General features: G+C 38.1%; 1 protein-coding gene across 2 annotated transcripts in view; it reads left to right on the top strand.

Annotated features, from left to right (window-relative positions):
• The window catches only part of RNGTT (RNA guanylyltransferase and 5'-phosphatase), a 180700-nt gene that overhangs the window by 15365 nt on the left and 139950 nt on the right, over positions 1-25385 (top strand). For both annotated transcript variants that reach the window (XM_084514322.1, XM_084514323.1), the window contains exons 5-8: positions 1245-1320; positions 5155-5404; positions 12152-12261; positions 13056-13157. In XM_084514322.1, coding sequence (XP_084370448.1) covers positions 1245-1320; positions 5155-5404; positions 12152-12261; positions 13056-13157 — 538 coding nt within the window. The remainder of the gene's footprint in view (positions 1-1244; positions 1321-5154; positions 5405-12151; positions 12262-13055; positions 13158-25385) is intronic.

Raw genomic sequence — 25385 nt, 5'->3', positions numbered from 1 at the left:
TAGTACTCTATAGGATGGAAGCTTTATTTTTGCAACTTGAAGGACTGCAACATGCCTGCCAACTTCAAGGGAACAAAACAGCACGATTTTGCTTAAGCAGGAAACAAAGGAGAAGTGATTGCTGGGAACAAATTCTATGAGGAAGCTAAAATTAATTTCCTTTGATGCATGTTACAGTTTTTGTTGTTATTAATGGTTCAAATGTGCGAATCCAAGAAATTCCTGGTATTTCTTGCCTTGCTTTATTAAGAAGGGAAGCTCAAATTGTTGCTGACTTACTCTGCTAACTATGTTAGAGAAAAAAGTAAATCAACAAAAGGCTGCTTTATAGTCAGAGCTGTAAAATGTGTTAATATTAAGAATAATTGCGTTTGGTGTGAGTGGAAACTTTGATGCTGTGGTGTTTGCCATTTAAAAAAAAAAAAAAAAAAAGCACTGTGAGGAAGAGTCAACACTTTGCATGAATCCTTCACCACATTTTAGCCCTACAAGTTTCAGACTTGGTTTGTGTATCACTAGATGGTGCTGTTGCCTTGAAATGGACAGGAAAAAAAGAGGAGTTCCAATGTTTGACTTTTCCCCTCCTTTCACTGGGGAATGAATTCAGTAAAAGAGAGGGGGAAAATTGTTTTTTCTTAAATTGAAAAGATTAGTAGTTGATGGCAATTACATTGTTGTATAATTTTATTTCTGTAGTGTTTGTTTTTCTCTGAAATCGGTATGTCTGGTCTTAGCGTGGTAATTATGAATTTGACATGGAGTTGTAGTCTACTGACGCTGCTTTCAAGTTTGAAGTAGGGTAATCTGGGTATGATTTTTATGCCTGATGGTGTGAAATAAATGTAATGCTTGTTGAATCCATTAAAGCACAGTTATCGAATTTGTCTGCAATGTATTCTGATAAGTGTTTGATCATTCATTTAAAAAAAACAAGCAAACAAACAACAGAGAACAATTTTGAATCTAGTCTGTATTAGCCACATTTGAGTTGCATTAAGTTAGTGTTTTTGAGTTGGTGCAGTCTGAAGTATCCTACATGTATATTCTTGTTGCTAATAATTTGCAGGAAGAATGTAATAAATATTTTTTTTCAGGCTTGTATGCATTAAGCCATCTGGGATGCCTTGATAGGAAGGAAGATAACTCATTTGTGTTATTGATGAAGATCCAAAGAACACTTGTGAAACTAAAACGTTTGTTAAAACTACTTTAAAATGATTATTCTCTTCTCTTGCTTCGTATAGGTGTCCATTGCACGCATGGTTTCAATAGAACTGGATTTCTGATCTGTGCCTTTTTGGTTGAAAAGATGGACTGGAGGTAACTGAATTTTAATTCCTGTGAATTTGTAGACTAATAGCATCTTCAGTATGTTTTACTTATCATCTTGACAGCATAGCTTTGACAGCATAGCTGTCAAGACGATAAACAGCTACTCACTGTTTATTTTAAAACTTCCTACTAATTTTGAGCAAACAATGCTAACAGTATTCCTAAGGTAGCTTAGGCTCAGCCAGTCAAAATTTTCAGGTCTGGTAGGTCAAAGTTAGCTCTGCCTGCTGTGTGTGGGCTTTTGAAAGTGTATGGATTATGCTGTCTCTGTCCCCCATGACATACCCCATGCTTTGAGTAATAATGTAGAGTTCAGAGAATGCTCAGAGTTATTTTTTCTTCTGCTTTCTCACAAAGGTTTGTGTTTAACTCTTCTAGTTTCTTGAGTTCTGAAAAGGAGACATTAGCTAGAGCAACAGTGGAGAGACATCGACACTTCTGGGTTGGTGATGGGGAAACGCAGTCCTTGTTTCCAGTCACTGTTTGACTAAAGTCTGTGGCATGTTTCTACAGAGGCACCTGTACTTTAAAAGTTTCGTGCCCTCATAAATAGTAATGAACTTGCTAAATAATGTTGACTTTAAAAAATACTGCCTGTACCATGCTGATGAGCCTGAGTTTGCACCTTTGGTAGTGTTCGTGAAACACTGTCTCTGAGCCGACTGGGTCATGTGCAAGGTGTGTTCCTTAATGAGTCCTTTCAGCAGTTGGATGGTATTTCTGGTATGGTCCTTTAAGGGAAGAAAATTATACTCCAGTTGCTGCCTGTTCTTGTGACTGGACATAGAGTTCACTTGGTGATTACCGTGTATTTGCAAGCTGTTTGCAAAGAACTGGGTCATCGCTTTCTGTTAGTAAACTTGGAATAAAGGCACTGGAGTAATGGAGACAGAACACTGTTAACAGTGGGTGGCTGATTCTTGGCAGAATCTTAGCTGAGTACAGGAATTAGACACAGATACTGAGATTTTTATAGCATGATTATAGTTATTCCTATGAAATAGCAAATCTGTATGCTTTTAATGTAACAACTTAAAAGCAGCATGCAGTAATCAGACTCAGTATTGTGCATTTCCTCTTTGGAGAAAACGACCGCAAGTCTATTTGCAAGTCCTTTTATGCAGCCTCTTTTTTATTTTCAAACCTGTGTGGGAAAAGCCTTAAAACTTAGCAGCCATATCTTCTTTGTTTTGTTTTTGTTTTGTTCAAATAACTAATTATATCAAGTTTGTTCCTCTCTGTAATACTGTTTTAACAGAGCACTCAGATTCCACTTGATAGGTAAAAATGTCCACAGCAGAAGAATTTCTGCAAGGTGGTAGTTAATGCTAAGCATTGTATCAAGGTAAATCCAATTTGCTGTATCATTCGTTAAAATAAGGCACTGTTATTTGCTGTGGAGGAAATAAGGTTTTCCTGATGGAAAAATCCATCCATATTCATTCCTTAAGCGTATGATACGAGAGTACAGCTGATGCATTGTGAATGCGGAGAGGTATTTTAAAATACAGAGTTAGTTTAAAGAAAGGTCATCCAGACTGAAAGCCCTCTAGCTAGTCATCAGAAACCTTACTAGATTTTCTTTCTTTACACCTCGTTTTCCTGGAAGACGGCTATATTTCTAGAACTTGCACAGTATGTTTTCTTTCTGCTAGCTTTCTGAGCTTAAAATCTCTCCTGCTTCTTTTGGCTTTCATTATTATCTATTCCATAATAGCTCAGAGTTCTTCTAATTTAACAGGAGACAAATCTGAGTGTGTTTCAGGCCCCATCTCTTTTTGGTTTGTTTTAGCTTTTTGGTAGTATTAATTACAGAAGATATAATTTGATTTAAGAAAGATACAGAAGTAAAAATTGTCTCGTGAGGAAGAAATCAGGAATTCTATGAAACAGAATGAAGAACATCTCTCTAAGTAACTCAGATATTAAACTGTCATTTCTGAGATCCCCTGACCATCTGATAGCCTTACTCCTGAAAGTGTTTTCTATTTTTACTGAAGATCAGGAGAGGGAACCAAACTTATCTGGTTCTTAGGAAGTATATCTCTCTCTTTTGGGACACTTATCTCAAAGTTCTCAGGCATTGTCTTGTACTGGATGGATCAGACAAAAAATGACTTTTGTATTTAGCTTTTTTTTATTTTATCTGTATGGTTTCCTTGTTCCAGGGGTAGACTATTTTATTATCTGAAAAAATATTCACGGCAAATCATATGTGCTTTTGTTTCCAGCTTCAGGATTCGTGCTTGTCAAGAAGCCTAATGGGGATTTACCTTTTAGTGATCTCTCTTATATTTTATAGATTCATTCAGGTTGGAAAAGACCTCTAAGATCATCTGGTCCACCCTTTAACCTAGCACTTCCAGGGACGGTGACTCAACCACTTCCATGGGCAGCCTGTTCCAACACTTCACAACCTATTCCATGAAGCGATTTCTCCTAATATCCAACCTAAACCTCCCCTGGTGCAACTTAAAGCTATCTCGTCTTGTCTTATCACTTGGCACTTGGGAGAAAAGGCCGATCCCCACCCTGCTTATAGCCTCTTTTGAGGTAGTTGTAGAGCATGAAAAGGTCTCCCCTAAACCTCCTTTCCTCCAGGCCAAACAACTTTCTCAGCAGCTCCTCATAAGAGTTGTTCTCTAGGCCCTTCACCAGCTTTGTTGCCTTTCTCAGGACACGCTCCAGCACCTCAATGTCCTTCTTGTAGTGAGGGGCCCAAAACCGCACACAGCACTCAAGGTGCGGCCTCACCAGAGCTGAGTACAGGGGGACGATCACCTCCCTGCCCCTGCTGGTCCTAAAGCTCTTTCTAATACAAGCCAGGATGGTGTTGGCCTTCTCTACCACCTGGGCACACTGCTGGCTCACATTCAGCCAGCTATCAACCAACACCCCCAGGTCTCTTTCTGCCAGGCAGCTTTCCAGCCGCTCTTCCCTCAGCCTGTAGTGCTGCATGGGGTTGTTGTGCCACAAGTGCAGGGCCCAGCATTTAGCCTTGCTGAACCTCACACAGCTGGCCTTGGCCCATCGGTCCTGCCTATCCAGGTCCCTCTGCAGAGCCCTCCTACCCTTGAGCAGATCAACACTCACGCCCAACTTGGTGTCTTGTGCTCATTGACATAAATTTTGGAGTGTTCTCCAGTTGGCTAGTAAAGGTGCTTGGCTGTTAGTTTGGTTTCAAACTATTTTTTTATGATTCTGTCTACGGTTTATTACTGCAGTTAAGTTTGAGAGTTAGAAGTCCTTCCCTGTTTAGCTAAATTCTATTTTCTTAATTATATTTTTTTGAGAGAAGCTGCCTGTAAGAGAAATTGCTACAAAAGATTTGGATGCATTTTGTCAGTGTGATGGCAAAGCCTCTAGGGAAGGTAATTCTTAGGAGGAAGTGTGTAGCCGTATTTGAATTTTATGACTTAAATTTCTGTTCATCAAGACTTCTTTTCCTCTTCATTCAGTCCTTAAGTACTTAGCTACATGTCATCCATTCCTTCTCTACAGCAATAATAGAAGTTGTAGTTACAACAAAAGTTTTGCCTAGGTGACCAGCAGGCTGCTCTTAGCTGCAGTTAGGAGATGAAGCAGACCAAGATATAAACACAGGATCTACATGATCAACGCAAAATCTTCTGCAAGAGCAATACAGTTGCTGGGCTGATCTAAGTATGGTGGTTTGAATATCATGAATGTTTTTGTAATTAACATTTGGGGATTTTTTTTCTGAATTTGCAGTACCAATACATTTTAAATAAGTTTTAGTCATGCTATGCCCTAACTAATAAATAAGACATACAGAGTAATTTTCCCATTTTTATTTGACAGTATTGAGGCAGCTGTGGCTACTTTTGCTCAGGCTAGACCACCAGGTATTTATAAAGGGGATTATTTGAAGGAATTATTCCGTCGTTATGGAGATGAAGATGATGCACCATCACCACCTGAGCTCCCAGAATGGTGCTTTGAGGAAGATGAAGAGGAGGACGATGACAGTGGTAGAACAGGAAGCCAAGAATCAGAACCTGGATCATCAAGCTCTTCGTTTGGCAAAAGGAGAAAAGAACGCCTAAAACTGGTATTTTTGATTAAAAACTTTAATATTCTAATTGCTAAGATTACTTTCATAAACGCTTAGTCATATGTTCCTATATTGTATGTGATAGAAAAGTGCTAGTGGTCGTTCAAGTCAGGAACAGGTAGTACTGCCTCTAGCCAGTAAAAACAGGTAGACTTATTGCAAACTTTGTTTCCTGCCTGAACACTGAACTTCAACATTTAACTCCTCACCTATTTCAGTTGTAATAATGATTTAAAATTATTCTAATACAACATTTTTTTAAGCTTGAGTTGAGATAGTAGAGCTTTTCTCAATTGTTCAGTCTGTCTTTAGAGGTGAAATGTTATGGGATGTGTATATAAAACAGTTTTTATTTATTTTTTGCAGCCATGTGTGGATAAAATTAAAAATCTTTTCAGTGCTTATTCTAATAAATATTCTTACTTTTGAGAATCCAGGGGGGTTGAGACTAGGATTAGCAAACAGCAATAGGATTTTAAAAACCCCAAGACAGTTGGAAATCATATTTTTTTTTCAAAGCTATTTTAACTATAATAGTGATATGAAGTAGAAGAAATGTAATCACTTATTGTGATTATTTAGACAAATTTGCATAATTCTGATGGATTAAGTTACTGTAGCTTAATTATAGTATGGAACTAATACTCAAGTATGGAGAATATTCTTGTACTGTACTAATCGTTCAGCTCTTTCCAAATCTATGACTTTTGTTTTGTATAGAAAACAAGTACAGGAGAATATTACTGAGAGCAAAACTAGATGTAGATCCTTTTGCCTACTGTTGAATTATTTTGTTTGTGTCCTGAGGTGTGTTTGCAAGCACTTGGAAATCCTCACATGAAACGTGCTGCGAAGATGTGTTTTGTTGTTACTGCAGCTGCTCATCATGCTTCACAGATTGAAGATAGTAGAAATTAGCCTGAAAGGAATGCGAAACTTTGTCCAAAGAAGCAAGATGACCTTTGAAAATCACTTTCCAATAGACCATCAGCTGAAATAAGACTGCTGATGCTGTAAATATTCATAGTCAAAATATATTCAGGGATATAGCCATTACCTCTATTAGCCTTGCAGTAATACCTTGGTATCTAAAAACTTTGGGCGTTAACTGCCAAACTGATATTTTTTGACTTGTCTTTTGATGCATTAGTAATTGGGGTGTGATGGTGAGGTCCAGTGATTTATTTTTTTTCCCCACAAGTATAAAGCTAAACTGATCTGTTGAACGGGAATCACAATCCTGGCTCCCCAGGCTTTTTCTTATCTGCCAGCATGTTTTTTTTTGAAAGCTGGAAGCTAAATTATACGAATAAGCATATTAATAACGAAAACTTAATTAAGAGTTAGAGAATTTATGAAAGAAAGTCATCTAGTTAATATGCATATTCGTATAATTCAGTTTTGCAGCTCTGGAGGAACAGTCTTTGCCATGAAGAGGAGGCACGGGGAGAATTCTTTACCGTGATTCTTGGCTGGCAGATTGGACTGCTTCTTAACTGAGTAGACATGGATACAGTCTGTTTGTGATTCCTTGTAAATATGCCATCTACAGGGGGAATGATTATCAGGTAAATACCTCTTGCTCTAGATTTTCTCTTCTTTTGCTGTCTAAAGGGCTCGATGTTCATCATTACAGTTGATTTCCCTCAGCAGATGTTTTTGGCTTTCTAATTTGACCCCCTCAGCAAACACCTAGGGGTGTGTAATGTCAAACTGACGGGGGCTGGTATGATACTAATGTGCTGAAATGTTTTTGTTCGACACAAGTCTTTGTGGGAATAGAAGGAAAGTTTCATGGGTAGAGGAAAAGATGTTTCCCAGGCAGCTTGCTAGGATGATGAACAGTCAGGAGCAACTGCCCAGAAAGCCACAAGGAGAAGTTAGCATGCTGCCTGTTTCAGAAATTATGCCCTGGACACGAGAAACTTTACTGCAGCATCTTTAACTAAAGCTTCTGTATTTTGATGTCAAAGAGTCTTGACAACCTTTATTTTTTCCCTTACAAAGCGTTGGAACAGTCAGAGCATAGTGCCATTACAGTTTCCTTCACCATCACCTGAATGTAGTTGACAGGTAACAGCAAGCCCCTTTGCTCTAGTCCCAGGTGTTACACAGCAAATCCAAACGTGTTTCGACTCCCTCAGTGCACGCCCTGCTGACCATAGCATTGAAGCAATATTAGCTGACACTTAGAATCTCACTTTGGGGAAAAAAAATAATCTCCAAGTATTTTGTAAATAGGGCAAAAAGTTAGAATTCTCAGCCAGAACTTTCCAAGTTTTCGTGGGTCACCCAGCTCTCTTACTGTTGATTAAGGAGTACCATCTGTTCTATTTCTATGTAAGTTGTGTCTTTCACGGTAAGTACAGAGCGTAATATTTAATGCTTCTAAAATGGGTGGTTATGTCTCAGCCAGTCTGGAAGGGGTGCTTACTGCTAGGGATTTGCTTCATGATGTTGAGGGCAGGTGTCTTGTGGTCATCTGTGAGACAGAGGGAAACTCTGAAACCTCACGGCTGATATACTTAGCAAGGGTAATATTTAAGTACAAAAGTACATCGATTCAAATATTAGTGGCTTCATTTTTCTCTAACATCCCTTTGTACATTTAACCCATATACTTAGTGTTCTGCCTGTGGACATGTCTTGATGGATATAGGAAAAAGATTTTATTATTTATTATTATTTTTTATTTCACAGCAGCATTTTATACACTTAAAGACAGGTGTCGTGTTTGCTTTCAGCCTTCTCTTTTCCCACATTAAATACCACTTTGTTAACATTTTCCCTATGGTCTTTTTTTTTTTTTTTTTTTTTTTTAATACTTCTGACCATTCTGGTCATTCTTTGTCATGCTAACCTACATTTTTCTGAGGCATTGGTGCCCAGAATTGAACACAAGTCTCTATCTGAGGCCATCCCAGTGCTTAATAGGGAGAAATTAGTTTCATGTGTCTTAAGGCTAATGCTTCTGCTTATATATCTCAATATATAGAGACAAAATAATACTAATTCACATTTTAGTCTGTTGCTGCCTCTGTCCTTTTCACTAATCGCCTACCAGTGTGTGTTTGTGTAATTCCTTATTTCTTTTTAAGTGTAGGGCTTTGTTTATATTGAATAGAGAACTCCCCCTGCCCTTCCTAAGGATAGCACTGACTTCTAAAGCTACCACCACCAAGTCACAAAACTAAGAATATGCAATTATGAAATTTAGGGAAAGTGGAATTAATTCTTACACCTAAACCAGACCCTCCAGGTGCTCCTCAATAATATTTTGCCATTTTTTAGTTAAAAAAAAAAAACACAACTCCTCTGAGGCTGGCTTAGAAGCAAGTTGCTTTTCTGTTTTACAGAAGTTTCATCAATCCCATGTTTTCTGAGTTACATCTGCGAGAACATGATGAGATCAAAAGCCAAGCTCAACAGAAGTGATGTTTCCTGCTTTTCCCAATTCTGCGGAGCCTGCCACTCCACAGAAAACATGATTAGTTGCACACTTTGTTATTGAGGGCAGGTGGTAGGATTTTGTTGCCTTTTTTTTTTTGCTTGTTCATGCTCAGAGGCAGTTCTTGCGGTGTGATCCTCTGTTTCTAGGAATCAAATCTAAGCTGATCAGTGTCTCTCCCTTCCTCTTTCAGGAGATATGTGCTCTCTGTTTTTCTGATAAGCTTTGAAATGTTTCTTGGCCTCTGGAGGGCTGTCTTTGAGCATTTTGCACTTTGTCAAGTCTCTGAGTAGCTGAAGATGGCTCTTGCCCAGGCCTGGTGATAGCCACCGGGGTCAGGGAGGTGTAGGGTTGGGGCTGTGCCCACCCACCCACCCCTCCAGGCAGGGTTCAGAATCAGAGCCAAGGATGTGGTGATACACGGCTGCTTCTCCTGCTGAAGTGATGGGCAGAAGGGTGTGGAGGGAAGGGCTTGATGAGTACAGTTCTGGCACCTTTTCCAAGGAAACCTCCTCACGACCCCTGAGTGCTGAGTTAAGCAAGCATTGATACGTGCAGGTGACTCACCTTGCTTTCCTACTGCTGCGCCCTCGCTGCTGAGTGTGCTTGAGGCCTGACCTTACCCTGGAAAAGCCTTGTCTTGCCATACAGCTAAGGCTCAATTTAAACTAGCATCTGGATGAAGTCCCTGGGTAACTGAGTTGATTATATTCGTAGGCTGCAATAATCAAGTGAAATATTCTCTGCCTTGACTCTCCTACTGCCTCACCTCACAACCTCATCTCCATCCTGCGACCTCGAGCGCTTTGCTCCTCACTCCTCCCAGTCTCTACTTGTTTAAAATCCACAGCGATACAGGGAGAGGTTACAAGGTGCCTACTGGAGGCATGGAGAAGCCTGTGTGGGGAAAAAACAAAATACACAAGCTTGGCTCGGCTGTCCAATTGTAAGCACTGTTGTTTCCCTAAGTCTTTCAGACTTGCACCTTTCCTCAGCCCTCAAAACCTAATTGTGTATGTGTGTATACGTATGATTGTGTGCATCAAACACCTGCCACCTGCTCCACCTGGTCAGGTCTTTAAAATCAATAAACAGTTGAAATTCCTGACAGTAAACAACAACCAAACCAAGCAAGGTACCTGGAACCAAATCAGTGTGTATCCTTCCTATGTGCTGCGAAGCTAATGCTTTTGTAATTTGGAGTAATGCACTCGAACTTTTTATCTTTCTCACCATACAGAGATTTTAAACTTCTCAAGATTATAGTGATACAATATCTCGCTTGGGATATCAGGCATAGAAGTGGCATGCAGCTGATTTCAGTTCACACGGTCACTTGATCACACTATGCATTCGGACATCAGCAGCTCCAAAGCAGTTGTGTATGTGCATAACTCTCTTAATCAGATAATCTGCAAGAGAGAGCTTCAAAGGGCAAGCACTGGTTTCACATTTGACTTTATTCTTTTTTAAATCTTTGCTGTTGCCTGCTTTTTGCTTTCACCTGTGCAGTCCCTACTGGCATTGCACTCTGGCGTTCTGCAAACAGAAATAACACGGGATAAGCGATGCACCAGAAGTCTGCGGAGCTTGGCGTAGTTAAGGTTATGGACTAGCTTTTTTCTTTAGGATATGCTGTTCTTAGAACATGATTTGGTGAGGCAGCCGAGCCAATCTTAACTAAATGCAGGCTGTACTGAAAACTCCAGTTCTTCTTTCCTTTCACTCCCTGTGCTCCTTCTGCTTCCCTCGCGCTGGCTCCAGCGTTGACTCATCCTATGGTGAGCTAGTTTAGGATACTAATTTGGCAGAATATTACTAATTCATGTTGTTATTTTTGCCAACTTAGTTCCGAGACTTGCTCAAGGGTAGAAGAGATGAGTGCAATGGTGTGTGGAAGGGGAAGGGAGCAAAAAAGCTCCTTTCATCAGTAATAGAGTTAGATTTGTTCAAGCAAGTTGCAAGCATTTTAGAGAACAGGTAGGAGATGCTTCTGTCTTCATTTGCAGAATTCATAGCTCAACAAGTAAAACATACTTTGATCTTTTTTGAGAAGCACTGAGATTTTGATACGCTGTCAAAATAAGTCTGGTCGGTCTGAAACCTCCATAGAAATGTTTAGTTAGGCAGGTTTCTCAATGTGATGTTCTCAACGTGTTGTTCTCAACAATCAGCCTTATTGTGTTCTGTTGTGCAGAAGTTGTTGTTTGGCTCTTACTGCCAGTGCTCTTTTATTGATCTCTACTGAGACTGTTCTGTGACATTCAGGATAGCTTCTACATTTTGGTAACTTTTTTCCCCCTACAGTGTAAGTTTACGTTTCGAAACATGTAATGTGCTAGATACCTAAAGTGGAGGTAAAATCCATGTGTTAAAGCATCTTGTATTGAAATTACAGTCTAGATCTGAATAACATTAATTATTGAATTAAAAATGTATCTCAAAGATTCCAAGGGAGAAAAATAAGACTTAATTGGTTCATCTGCTGAGATATTTGCTTTAAAAAAAATGTCCAAAAATGTTTCCATGACTTTAAAGTATAAAAGAAATTAGCCTACTATTTTTTCTGCTGTTGTTAGTATTATTTTCCATGGATGGAGGAGAACACTGAATTGTTGGTCTAGAAATACAATTTATATATTAAAAAATATTTTGTAACACTTCATAGTTCAACTTTGTCATTAGTGTCCAGTTTACCTATTTTCCGGCCATATATATTTTTTTTGACACATTTAAAATGGTGTCATAAAGACTTGTGTGAGAAGGACTTTTCTGACCTTTCAGCACAGCATTTTTCTACAGGCTTACGATACTGTTTAGGTCTAGATTCTCATCCATATGTCCGATGCTACCTTATTATAATACTAAGTGTACTGAAGATTATTAATTTGATCCCTAATGCAAATTACTTATGACCAATTTACAATTACGTATTTGATACTAGTGTACTTTCTGTTTAAGTAAAAACATGTTAATTACAAATAAAAAGAACTGTAGCTTGATGTAAGAATTTTCTTGAGAGGTCTACAGTGCCTATCCCTTACCATTTCCTCCCGCTCATTTTAAATCTTGTGTTCATAATATGGCCCACATATTTGGTTTTATTGGCAAAGTTGAACTGATGTTTCTTGGTATTTTGGGGAGTATTAGTGCTGGACTGGAAGGAGTCTTCAAGTTTGGTATTGCTCATGAAGGTCATGTGTTGCAAAACTAACCTGACTCTTGTATTGACATGTTCTGATATGCTTTTATGAAAGCTTACGCACTAATTCTTTTTTAATTATATTTTTATTTAGGGTGCAATTTTCTTGGAAGGCATAACAGTTAAATGTGTGACCCAGGTGACAACGCAACCAAAGTTAGGAGGAATACAGCAAAAGTGCCAGCAGTTCTGTGGATGGGAAGGGTATGAGAACATTTAGAACTTCATCATTTCTATTGTCTAGAAATGTGCTATATTTCTAGTTTTGCAGAAGGGAACAGCTCATTAAGAATGAAAAGTGATTATTCTTAGATGGACTTTCACAAAAAAAAAAAAGGTTCAAAAAAACTTAACAGTGAAACATTGTCCTATAAAACAGAATGATCAACTGTGGATTTTAAGAAAGATTTTCAAATTGCTTTTACACTGAGATAACAATGTTTTTAGATGAATTGCTGCCATCCAATTTCAAAATGTAGTCTAGTCCAAGTATTTGTGTAAAATTTAGTGCTTCTTCATGCAGTAGATTTATTTATACAGCTGCAATTACACTCCAGTTGTAAGGTATAATACTCATTTTTATGGCCAACCTGGATTTATGTCCAATGTTAATGAGAGTTTTGGTTTTAATGTCTCAGATTCTGAACTTCATCTTTATGAGGCTGAAGAACCAGGGAGTTGCTAACAGCGCTTCCTAACTTTCTGAAGCTTACAGTTTTTCCAGTGCTTCTAGTTTTGAATTCAAACCTCTCTTCATCTAAAATTAGAACTTCGAAGTTCTACATAATTCATTGTTTTGTCATGAACAAATACCTTTGTTCTTATCAGAAAAACATTTGGTTCTTCTCCCAAAATACCTTGTTGGGGAAGATGTTCTAACTGCCAAGTTAACCTTGCAGCAAGTCTAGTACAAGGTGTGACTTCAGTCTGATGAAAAAATGCATTGCCTTTTGTGACTACTTATTGCAGAACATTAATAAACATGTTTCTCTTTTTAGCTCTGGATTCCCTGGAGCACAGCCTGTTTCCATGGACAAGCAAAATATTAAATTTTTGGAGCAGAAGCCATACAAAGTTAGCTGGAAAGCAGACGGCACACGGTAAGCTCATTTTAAATGGAAAAAAAAACCACCACCTTGTAAGTTGGATGGATGGTTTGTACGTTCCCAGAAAAGTGTATTTGCATGTACAGTGCTGTGATCCTTTATTCAAACTTGTAGTTTTGGTTCGTGCGAAGGGGTCAATTTTTTTTTTCTGTAACACTACAACCTGATCAGATGATGTGTCGAATCTGTTTGATGCCAGGATTTCTGGTTTGAAATGCATCCTTATCAGAGAATCATAGAATGGCTTTGATGGGAAGGCACCTTAAAGACCATCTAGTTCCAACCCCCTTGCTCTGGGGAGGGATGCCACCCCCTAGGTCATGTTGCCCATGGCCCCATCCAATCTGGCCTCGAACACCTCCAGGGATCCTTATATCTAATTTCTCCTTTTTTCTCATGTTAGCATTTCAGGGTAGAAGAAACTCCATACGTTACCAAGTACAGAATGACAAACACTTATGTCACTTGCAACTTTTCCTACTTGATAACTTCTACAACTGCAATTGCCTGTTTTGCAGTCGTAGTATTTCAGTGCTTACTTGAATTATTGATATTAACAAAACTTAATGGTCCTGATCAAAATCCCTTAACAGCTTTGTAAGAAGTATGAAGAGAGAGGCTGTGCCAGCTGTTCGTTCATTGATTGCTGTAACTAGCATGGGTCAGTTGATGGTTGAAATGTTTTAACAAATGCATTGAGCATTAGCTAACTCCAGCATGACAAGAACGTTTTCTGTGGTGCAGTCCCCAGGACACGTTCTCAAGGTGACTAGTTTTGTGAGATTCTGATTTGAACATCATCTGCGTGGTATCCTTTTGTTGCTTTCAGACTTGTATGAAAGAGCTGTGTCACACAGGGTGTCTTCCCTCTACCCCCAACAGTTCGGATGAGGTGTAGAAAGTATTTCTTAATCACGTGGAAATAAACCCCCAAATGTTGGGTACACTGTTGTTCATGTACTCTTGCAAAAAGGTACTGTGGCTCTTCATATAAGCAAATCTTCATTGAGTCAAATTCTGAAATTCCAAAATTGAGATTATTTTTGTAGGACTGAATGTTTTTTAATAATTTGGAACATTTCTGAAATTACAGCTATTTTCTTGAGGCCTTGGATGACTGGAAACATAACCATTGGGGAGTGATGCTCTAACCTTTTTTCTTCAGTATTTCTGGTTTCAAAACTAAAATCAAGAATCCTAGATATTAATGGAAATGGTCGTGACCTATGCCACTTGTAGCATTTAGATCATGGTCTTCTATTTTGTTGTGAGCACTCTCTTAAGGTAGTTGGTAACAATACTTCTTATATCATATTCAATAGCATCTCGCAGGAATGTCTTATTCAGTAGTGTCTCACTAACAGGAAGAACTTGAATTGTGTGATGCATCTAATTATTTTCAACAGTTCGATCTTGACTTCTGAAATATGTTCTTTACATACAGTAGTACTTAAGCAATTGTAATCTGTACTAAGTGGAATGACTTTAATTTGTATTCACTTAAAGCAAATGAATAGATTTTCAACCTGCTTTGACTTGATCAGAAACAGCACAATTACAGTGAACGTACATGTGGTAAGAGGAAGACTCTTGGGCTTATTTGTGCCCAGTGTTTTAGACTATCACGGGAGACCAATCTTCACACGAACACAAGTTAGAAGGTATCAGTTGTATGGATGAGATGTGAGGAGATGAGAGTTCTTGTTTTCAAACTGGTTTTGTATATAGATAAAGGCAAAAAGTTTTGCTTCAGCACTTTGTAATGGAAGTCATGCTCCTTTCCGTGTGCTGACAAAACAAAGCAAAGTTTTAGTACCAAATCAGCAAATGATGTAGGATGTCTTCAAAAGTTTTTCCCTGCATTTGCTGTTTTGTTAGGTTTGGTGACTTCAGTCGTAGAATGGAATAGTCTAGGTAATGAAAAGTCTGGAAAATGTGGGAAATTGGATGTCTTATGAGAAGTACCAAGTGGTTCCACGCGGCGTCAGTCAGGATTCAGCACAGCTCAGCCAGAACTAAGCCATCTTCTGCTAAAAAGGCCCCTCAGATGCCTCTCAGCTGTGTTGTTTTTACTTCAAGGGTTTATTAGCTTGGGCAGAGCATGATGTGAAAACACAAAGTAAGCTCCCACTCAGTATGACATCCAAGCCTTAAGAAAAAGGTGGGAATGCTGGCCTTATCACCCAAATGTTTGTGCACACAGTTGGCCAGCGTTAATGTGATGCAGGCATTTGGAGAGAGCTGGGTTACAGAAACATCGTGTTGGGAGACCCAGGCTTATTCTCAGAGCAGTACCGTGCATTCAGATGCTGTTGAGCCTAAACAAATAAACTCAGCCAACTTAAATTGACCATGCAAAGAGCCAGATGGGAGTCTTTGCATTTATTATGCTTTTAATCCACATTCCAGATATACTATCCATGAAGTTAACTTCTAAAACTATGAAAATGTTTGCAAAGTATTAATGTCCCGTGCAGCTCAGATATTGGGATTGGTAGCCCTTGTCTTTTTGACATCTTGCTCCTTAAGGAAGCCTTTGTTTTAGGGATTGATTTACACTAGTATTTTTGTATGTATTAAGGATATTTTGTGGAATTGTTTTCAAATAATCTAAGCCTGTTGCTTCTAGAAATAGTAACACCAAAAAAAGTTTTTTTTTTTTTTTTTTTTTTTTAAATAATTTTTTTACTGAAGGCTATTTGATATTAAAGGGGAAAAATGTTTCATCTGCAATGTCTCGTGTGCATTGCAACTGAAGAATAATCTGGTAAAAACTATGGGTCATTGACTGATGCAGTTTGGTACAATTTACAACAAATAGTAAGATAGAGGATTGTAAGCTGTTTTTCACATTTTCTTTATTTTCAATATGAAAAGCCTTTGGCATGTTGTATTCATTGGGAAAAGTGAAGATTTAGGGAGTATTCTTTAATTCTTACTCAAATGTACAGGGTGCATTCATTGCAAATAGTGGAGTAATTATCTATGAAATAGTGCACCACAAGGACTGACTGTCATGAAGGAAATTAAAGTGTGTGTATATACTTAGAGGAATTTTAAATATTCGGGGTGTTTTATCCCGCATTTTTAAAATTCAGGATTAATAATTAAGAATAAAACTGAGGAAACTGCTCAGTTATATAATACAAATAAAGCACAGTTATGGAGAAGATAGGTATGCTCAGAGAATAAATTGGTGCTACGCAGATCCAGTGTTAATGAAATTCAGCTGAAGGAATGTTATGAAAGAGATTAAAGACAAAAACCTGAGCTGTTATTTGGTCATGTAGGCAGTGTGTGTGATAGCCACGCTAATGAACAATGAAAAATGACTGGCAATTTTTACACTGGATGTGCTTCTAATTATTTTGTTGTTCTTCAGTGGTCCAGGCTCCCTGTGTAATTAAACAGATTTTCATTAATTATTCTGAATGTTTGTGTTGACAGACATGACCTTCCTGCATTTAATATTAAGACATGAGTTACTGGAGATCCATTTACAGATACCTTACTCACTTTATCTGGAAATGAAACCCCTGTTGTCACACATCTCTGAACATATTCTGTTAAATGCGTGACAGATACAGCAGCCTAAGCTGGATATTGCAATGTTATTTTGCTTACATAGTTGTTTTCGTTGTGGTTTTGTCTATCATTTTGGTTTAAAGAGTACTGCTGTTTCATCAGGCTGGCTGGATGTACAGAAAAGTAGGTACTTAACTAACAACTTTATTCTATGCTTTCTCACTTGAATAAAACTCTCTCATAAGGGTTAATAACAGTATTTGCTCAGCCTGGCCAAACTCTTATATTTCACCATTGTTAAATATTTGCATTTTATTCCTTCAGCAGTAGTTTTCTCTAGAGGTTTCAAAGCTGAAAGCCTTATTTGTAGATTGCCTTAACTGGCATATAGTACCACTAATTTCATTGAGGACTTACATTTTTCTCCAAAGGTGTCTCTTATTCCTATTGATTTCAACTGGAGCTGAATGTTCTTGTTTTCTTAGCATTGCTATATTTTTCTACCCATAATAAAAAAAAAAAAAAAAAAAAAAATAAAAGAAGTATTTCCCTAACCAAAAGAGCATTATTTATCGTCTTGCACTGACTAAATAATGTGATTCAACCAATTAAATTATTTGACAGTGATTCTATAAAACGTTTTGGTGAAATTTACTGGAGCACTAACTTATGCACTTATGTAAATGCATGAGTTATGAGTTATGAGTTTTGTTTTGTTTTTTTTTTTTTTTTTTTTTTTTTGGTCAAAACTCATCTTCCTCTATTCTAATGGACCCCCAGGTTCAAAATCTTTGGGCTTATCCTTGCTTGCTGTGTCCTGATTTGCAGTGGATGTGTCCACACCAGTGGTCTTGCTTGTTCAGTGCCTTGCTTCCAGAGCCCTTCCATGAGCACCACCAAGGCACATGCCTTGTTCTTGCTGCACGTTACCTTCTGGAGCAAACCAACGTGTTCAGTCCAAAGGGAAATGCAGTGTGGATAAAATTACTTCTCCTTGCCAGCCCAGGATGGTTTTTCAGTTTTGTTCTCTCAAACAGTCCTGAATACTGTCTGTAGGAGCATGCAGTATATACCCACAGAACGTGTTACAAAGGCACTCTGGTAAATGACAGTGCAGCACACTTATTTTATATGTTTCTAAACTGAATAAGGACAGAAGGTATTTCAGGGCTGTCTTGCCTCCACGGGTGCCCAGAAGCACGTGAGAAAGTCCTGGTGTATAGCACGGTAGGCTCTTGTGCTCTCAACTCATGTTCTCCTATGTCTACCTGTGAGGCCTGTGATGTGTTTCCCAGTGCTCCACAGAGCACCAGTACAGTTCGGCATGGAGAAGACATCCAAAGGTAGGTGTCTACAGGTGGGCCTGGGAGACACCGAACTCCTGTTGGAGCCAGTGCCTTCTACAGGGCGATTCAGCCAGGCCTACACTAGACACTTGACGGCTGATCTGCAGAATCACTCAGCGTTTCCTTTACTGAGCTGGCTAGATGTCATCAGCAAAGAACTTAGCAAGCTTGTTTATAAATGTCTGTGTGTGGGCATCTGTACCTGTTCATCTCAGGTTTAGAAAAGTGATCTTTGAGATAAAAGACCCTTGAAGTTCACTTAGCATCGTCTGTCTTTGGAAAAATACTTCCTGTGTGCCAGTTCTTTGCCTGTAAATTTTATATGGAAGCCATTCTGTTTTGGGGAAAAACATTTCCAAAATCGTATTGTATTATTATTAAAAATGTACTTAAGTTTGCAGTTATTTTGCCTGGTTTGGCGTGAGCTCTGTTCTGTATATTTCCCGGAACAGTTGTCAAACCTCTAGTGTCTTAAAAATCATTTTTATGCTAATCTATTCATGAGGCACCGAAATCAAAAGGACAAATTTTCCACTGCTAAAATGATGCCTTTGGGCTTTTTAATATGAAATATATGTTTTATATTAGCAATAGCTACCAGGTATGGATAGCTTTACAAATGCATCCAATTTTCTAGGGCTGGGCTTGCCGAAATATTAGTCGCTGACTGAATAAGCTAATTGTTACAGTATGTTCAAGGCGTACTGTATGACTCAGTGTTAGCAACTTTGTACTGTAAAGTGATTAGCCCAGGTGGTTAGCGGCTTGCTCTATCCCTTGATACGTATCTCATTAATAATGTTTGTAGCAGATGTTTGTTCTAATGAGTGGGGCTGAATGTTCAGGCAGGAGTAGGGTTGGTGGAGTAATGAGACACCAGTTTTGGGAAAAAAAAGACCATTCCCATCAAGAAGAATAAAAAGCTTTAAAATGTCTATAGAATAATTCAGATTAATACAGTCAAAGAGGACTAGGTTTTGTCATGGTAAAATGTGACCTGAACAAATTGCAAACTATTAAGGGGCATGAATTCTTTTCTTACATTTATGGGAGCACATTTTCATTTTTCACCTTTGTATGAATGCAGTTTTCAGATTGTGTTTATTATTTTTTACTTGTACTATGGCTGTTCAATTACGGTAAGCCAGCTATTTAGCAGAAATGCAGAACAGGTAGTTCTTGCCAAAGACTATTCTATTTGAAGAATATTCATATAAATTTGATGGCTCACTGATACCTAAATGCAAAGAAGTAGATATAGCACATGAAGTATAGATAAGAACTCTTGCTAATTGTCTAAAAGGCTTGTAACAAAATGTTTAGAAACATATACAAAGTTAGTAGGTTTTTTTTTTTAAATAATTGGCAAATTACATTTTTGAAAAAGTGCTGTTGCCGAAATAATTCTCATTTTGATAGTACCGTAATAGAAAATACATTAAAACTACAGCTAAGTGTGTGATAAACTAAGTGTATGATAAAATTGGTAGCCAAATTTTAAAACTGTTTATTAATCCAAGGCATATATGTTACTATTACTTGATAAGTCACAATAATCATGTAACTCGTGATAGCTGCCCAGATGCTTTTGGTACAAATTTAGGAAATTTTTATTTTTTTCTGAAGAACTTTGAGGTTTTTCCTGCTACAATCTCCTCAAACACTTGTGAACATTGCTTGAAGGATGTCTACTGGCTGATCTTTTCACACATGCTGTTAGAAGGTGATGAATGCAGGGATGAAAGTTTTTTCCCTGAATTTGCACGACTAAATACTTTCTTCTTTTCCTATCCTTTTGTCCTTTAGACAGTGAGGTAAAGTGTACTCATATAACTGAGAAATATCAGATTCTTAACATGAAAAGTTAGCCAGAAGTCTTCTGAGGTCTGAGTAACTTGCAAAAGGGTGATCATTTGCTGAAGAACAACTCTATAAAACCAGAGAAACCTGAGAAACAAACTTCGTTTTAAAAATTAGGAGGTAAAATGAACTAGGCCAAAATAAGGTATCACAGAAGAAGAAAGGTCACCTGTCTACATAAGAATAAAGAAGACATGGCTGGATGGTTTCACGGAAAAGCCATGAAAGAGGCAGGACAAAGAGAGAAAGTTGAGGTAATAACCCAAATGAAAGACTGAGAAGATGAGAGAGTAGTACTAATCCAAATAAAAAACAAATTATGCAACTGAGAACTTTTTATTAAGAATGAGAGACCAGCTTGTCATGCAAGAAAGCCTGGAGAACAGAAAGATTGTCTCATGAGAGAGAAGATATTAAGGTGGAGTCGAACTGGAAGGAGACTCTGGGAATGAGAGAGTCACAGAGTGGTTGAGGTTGCAAGGGACCTCTGGAGATCATCTAGTCCAACCCTCCTGATAAGCAAGGTTACCTGGACCACGTTGCATAGGATCACATCCAAACAGATTTTGAATATCTCCAGAGAAGGAGACATAGATTAGTTTTCAGATCTGTAAAAATGACATGAGCAGATTCTTATGGGGATGGAGGTTTATGGCCAGTGGTGGAAAATGCCTGAATTGGAGTCTTACACAAATGTTAGTGAATTTTTTCCCAATGTACAGGAGGAAGAGAAAAAAGTAGGCTGCTGAGATTTGCCGGATGGCTTCAGAAATGCTGCTAAGAGGAGGGTTTAGGGCTGTTCATCCCTGAAAAGCATTTATGAGTAGGCTTTTCTCAAGGGGGCCTTACTTTCTGGTCCTAGATGGCTAGCAAATAGGGAATTATTTTAAGCTATATTTTGCATGTCTTGTTTCATCGTGTTCATTGTTGTACATGTTTCCAGTCCTGGGGTCAGGAAGGAGCATTTGCCTCTTAAGGATGTGATGAGGTGGAGAAACCACACTAGAATTACCTGGGCATTTTTAAACCATACCTTCTTTTCCTTTCCTGTCCTCAATTATCTTAAAAATTACATATATACCTCCGATATTTATCAATTTTTCACCTTGATCGGTAATGCCGTGTATCCCTTCCTTTGCTGGGGCATTTTTTTACCGTCTGAAATCTTGAAAGACAGAAGTGTTGAGGGCTTTGGGTTTGGATCTGCATTAAACAGACTTTTACTGTCCAAATGAATTTATTATGGGAGTGACAGTCTTTCTGAACAAGTGGGCTTAACTCAAGTGGTTTGATTCCATGTTAAATAAGCTCTATTCATGTGTGTTTATGGAACTGTCAGCAATGGGCAGAGCCTCAGCTCTTGAATGCTAGTTATACATTGTGTGGGTGGGGGACAGTTGTTGATCAGACACTTATTTTTATTGAATATTGAATAAAGCAGTAATGGTAAGGCGTAAATTTTCTATTACGCTATTGGAACTTTGTCAAAATGGGGTATTTAAAGAGAAGATTTGCACCAGAAACCTTACTTGCTATTCCCTTATTCCTAACTCTGCACTATTTTGTTGCATGCTACCTTTTTAAGTAGCATGCTTTTAAGTAGCATGCTTAGCGGTCTTTGGGAGGGAAGTAGTTTATTTACTATGGTATAGCCCCTAGTGATCCTCCTTTATAATTGTTTACTCTTACAGAGCTAGTTAATTTTAACTTGCTTATTTTTAAACTAGTTCTGTAGTTCTGCTTCTTACAGATCTGGAGGAAATTACAATTTTCTTAAAATTTGGAAGAACTTTGATTTAGGATGAGTCAAGAATCCATGTGAGTTTATTTTGAAGAATATACTTAAATGGAGATTGCATATATTCTGGATGGAAATCTAAAGTTGTGAAATTTATACAAATAGTTGTACTAAAGCTTTTTTCCCCCCCTCCAAACAAGGTTGAATGCTGTAAATAGCTTTTGAGCACTATAGTACTAATCAGTTGTTGAACACCTGCAGTTGAGCTTTTAAGTGTGTAATGATACCATAATGTCAAGCTTCCCCAAGTGTATAGAGAAATCACATACATGGTTCTGTATTACAAAGTGAGGCTTTTTTAAAGTTTGCACCTACTTTATTTGTGCTTTTTTAGGATAGACAATGGTATTAGCTGCCTTTCTCATGGTTGATAGAAAGAAGTTACAGCATGGTAAATGGCATTCCTCTTAATTTTCTGAAAAAGCAGATGCCTAATTCATATTGTGTACTTAGGTAGGAGAGGAAAAGAAGATGGGGAGTAGGGAGCAGGTAAGATGTGTTTTGGGACTAGAAAGATGGGTTTGTAGTAGCTGATACATCTTAAAAATTCTCTCTTGTAGTCTTGTTGAGCAATAATTTTAGGATTGCAAGGTTGGTGTAAGCCTGTTTTTCATAGTGTTAGAAATTATGAAAATAGCAATCCTTACTTGAGTTTTTATTTTGAGAGTGGGGGGGGAAACAAAACAAAACCCAGCTTGGATGAGGTCTGATTAGGGGCACTTTACCCATATTTAGTGCGTCCGGTGTGTCAAGGTAAGACATTCTAGCTCAAGGTGGTTTGAAGTGAAGGAGATCCATCACAAGGTTGCCTTGGTGATCTCCACCAGTTGATGTGTTGTTGGTGTTGGTCTTTTCTTGCTTTTTACCCATTGAGTGAGAGCATGCTTAGACTTTCTGGCAGTCTTGCAGCAAAACAGTATTTGTCAAATTTCAGTAGCCAGTCTAAGGGGAGTCCCAGATAACTGGGGAGTGCAGTGTCACAAGGTGTTAGACTAATATAATATCTGGGACCAATGTGTCGAAGTATTGTTACTCTTAAGTTTGCACAAGAAAGTATTATTTTAAATAGTGATACATATTATAGTCCAGATCGAGCAGTTTTGTGCTTGTTGGACTAGGTCGAAATAGCTGTGTTTTTTTAAATCTTAATGGTTCATTTGGTGTGGGTGTCATTGTTTTTATTTTTTTTTGCTTCTCTACCTCCTGAAGTCTGTCTTTTTAAATCATTGAATCAATATATAGAAATAATAGGTACGACAGGTCATATCATCCCCACTTTGGATCCAGACTGACTCAAATGGCTGAAGAATGCCTTCTTGCTCTAGGTCGTGGTCTCATTTATATGTGCCTAAAACAGAGTCATGACCCCGAAGACAAACCACAGATAGAAGCTGTTGCTGCTGTGTCCCTTTCTTAGATGGTTAAAGAGTGCTTCGATGTGAAACCATGCCAATTAAAAGTTCATTTTTTGAAGCACCAGACTTGATGTTTCACAGTTCTGGAGCAAGTTTTTATGCTCAGAATTCTGAGCACTTTGAAAAGTACTGCTTAACTAATTATTCCTATAAAACTATTGGAATATTTGAACAGATTGTCTTTTTAAGCAAGCTCTTTTGTTTATTTATAAAGAGTTAATGTATGAAAATGCGTATTATGGAGCTTGTGCTATGAATACTAATCTTAAAGTATTCAACTGTAGTCCTGGAATATTCTAATTAGATCGAGATAAATGGTGTGCCTCCTTTTGTACCTGATGTTCAAGCCATGAATACCAGTGATTAATGATTTATTTATTATTTTTTTCTTCCTCATAGACCGCTTTTGAGGGTGGAACAGCGTGTCCTGTGCTGCTGGTTCTCTTGGGAGCGTTATGGGCACATTTCATCAAGTGTAATGGATTAAGTTTATTCAGGGAAGAATGATAGCAGAGTCTGTAGAGTGTGCCTATACAAATATCTAGGGCAGCGTTTTCCCTTGGAGCTAGTCTTCTAATCTGTGAGCACAGCTGACAGTTGTGCTCTTCTATGGCTGGTGCCTGTGATGTAGGCAGAATCAACCCAGCATATATTCTGGCATAAATCAAATCAAAGTTAAGGGAACCTCCTCTTTCAAAGCTGTATACGCTTTTCCTGGCTGTTACGTAGTGGACTTCCGTGAGAAACAGGGTTCTCTTGCTTGGGGAAGGGTGGAATGTAATTATTTGTCATCTGATACCAAGGTTTGGTTTGGTTTTGTTTTTAAATACCTCTGCGTAGCTGCTGCTCTGCATTTTTTGAGCTTTTTGCTCCTTTGCTTCAGGCGTGAATTCCCCTTTAAATCTACAAGATATTTACAGTCTGAAAATTGTGGAGGAGGAATGCAGTCAAACAAATTCAATCAAGCTTTAAGCTGAATATTTGCAATAAGTAATAGAATTCATTTTTGAGAGAATTCACCAGTTCAGTCAAGCTTGCATTACGAGATCATTCAAACAAATGACAACTTTTTAGGAAAGTAATCAGAATGTTATGCTGTACAGTTGTTTGCCAATACTGTTCTTCTATCTAATGTAAAGATGTACTTTACTTTAATACCTGACCGCTTACCTTCATTAAAGTTTAGGTGAAGCATAGAAAATCTACTCTTTAAAATAAATCTGCTAGTATACAAGTTGTTACTGGTTCACACAGTTCCTAACCAGCTAACAGTTCTTTTGTTTTCAACACCAGATACTTCTTATTGAAGAATTCTTGGAGTTCGTTATATATTAGTTATAAATAAACTTAGCCTTTGTGGTAGGTCAAATCATGATAACAAGATGCTAACTTCAAATTTAACCCATAAGGTTTAATATCCTTTAAGAAATAGTGTCGTGGATTTTTTGTGTCTTTAACTTAATTAAAACCCTGGAAGGCTGTCAAGAAAAATGCTGTAACTGGATAGTCTTTTTTTGACCTTGCTAAATTCTTGGTTTTAACAGCGCTGTCGCAGAGTTTCACAATCTAATAATACTTCAGATAGAAAATATAGTTTTGCATTGGTTTTTAATTTGCCATCTGTTAAATTAATTAAAGGCATCTTTATCCTTGATTTATAGAACAGGAAAAACTGAAGTTTGAACTCAGTTTAAGTTATGATACTTTATTAGGAGAAAAAATAGCAGCTTCCACGCTTCTGCATGTTTCTGTGCTCCACGGTATTACCATTAGCTCCCCCTTTATACAAAACCTGACTTCCCTGATAATGCTGGTGCACATGCTATTCCAGGTGAGGGGGTGCTAGCAAACTGTGTAACGATGCAAGATTATTTATTTCTGTGTTATGCACTGTGCTCTTAGTTGTGTGACCTGACGATTTGTTTGCTGTTCTTTGGCTGCAGGTGTCTTTCTGTGGTCTTGCTGACCTCTAAGATGTGGCTGCTGTATCGGCTTTCTCAGCCAGCAGAGTTAATTTAAAAGCTTGTAAGGGAGAGTGTGTGGTCTTGGCTGTCTCTTCCTGCCTGTGTCTCCGTACCTTTTGGATATTGAAACCTGCATTGTTATCGTAGTTTGGGGCGTTATGAAGATTTCTGTAGTAAGTGGTGCAATCTGCAGATTGACTGCTTCGCTTTGCATGATGTCTTAATGGCCATAAAGCATCTCCTCTGGACCCTGAGTTGTCAAGGAGAGCAAACAAAAAGGGAAACTTGCATTCAGAGTTGGAAGGAGAGCGGTG

Source organism: Aythya ferina (genome assembly GCF_964211825.1).
Source record: "Aythya ferina genome assembly, chromosome: 3".
NCBI lineage: Eukaryota > Metazoa > Chordata > Aves > Anseriformes > Anatidae > Aythya > Aythya ferina.
Note: the sequence above shows the minus strand (reverse complement) of the source record. Positions and strands in the feature narration are given on the sequence as shown.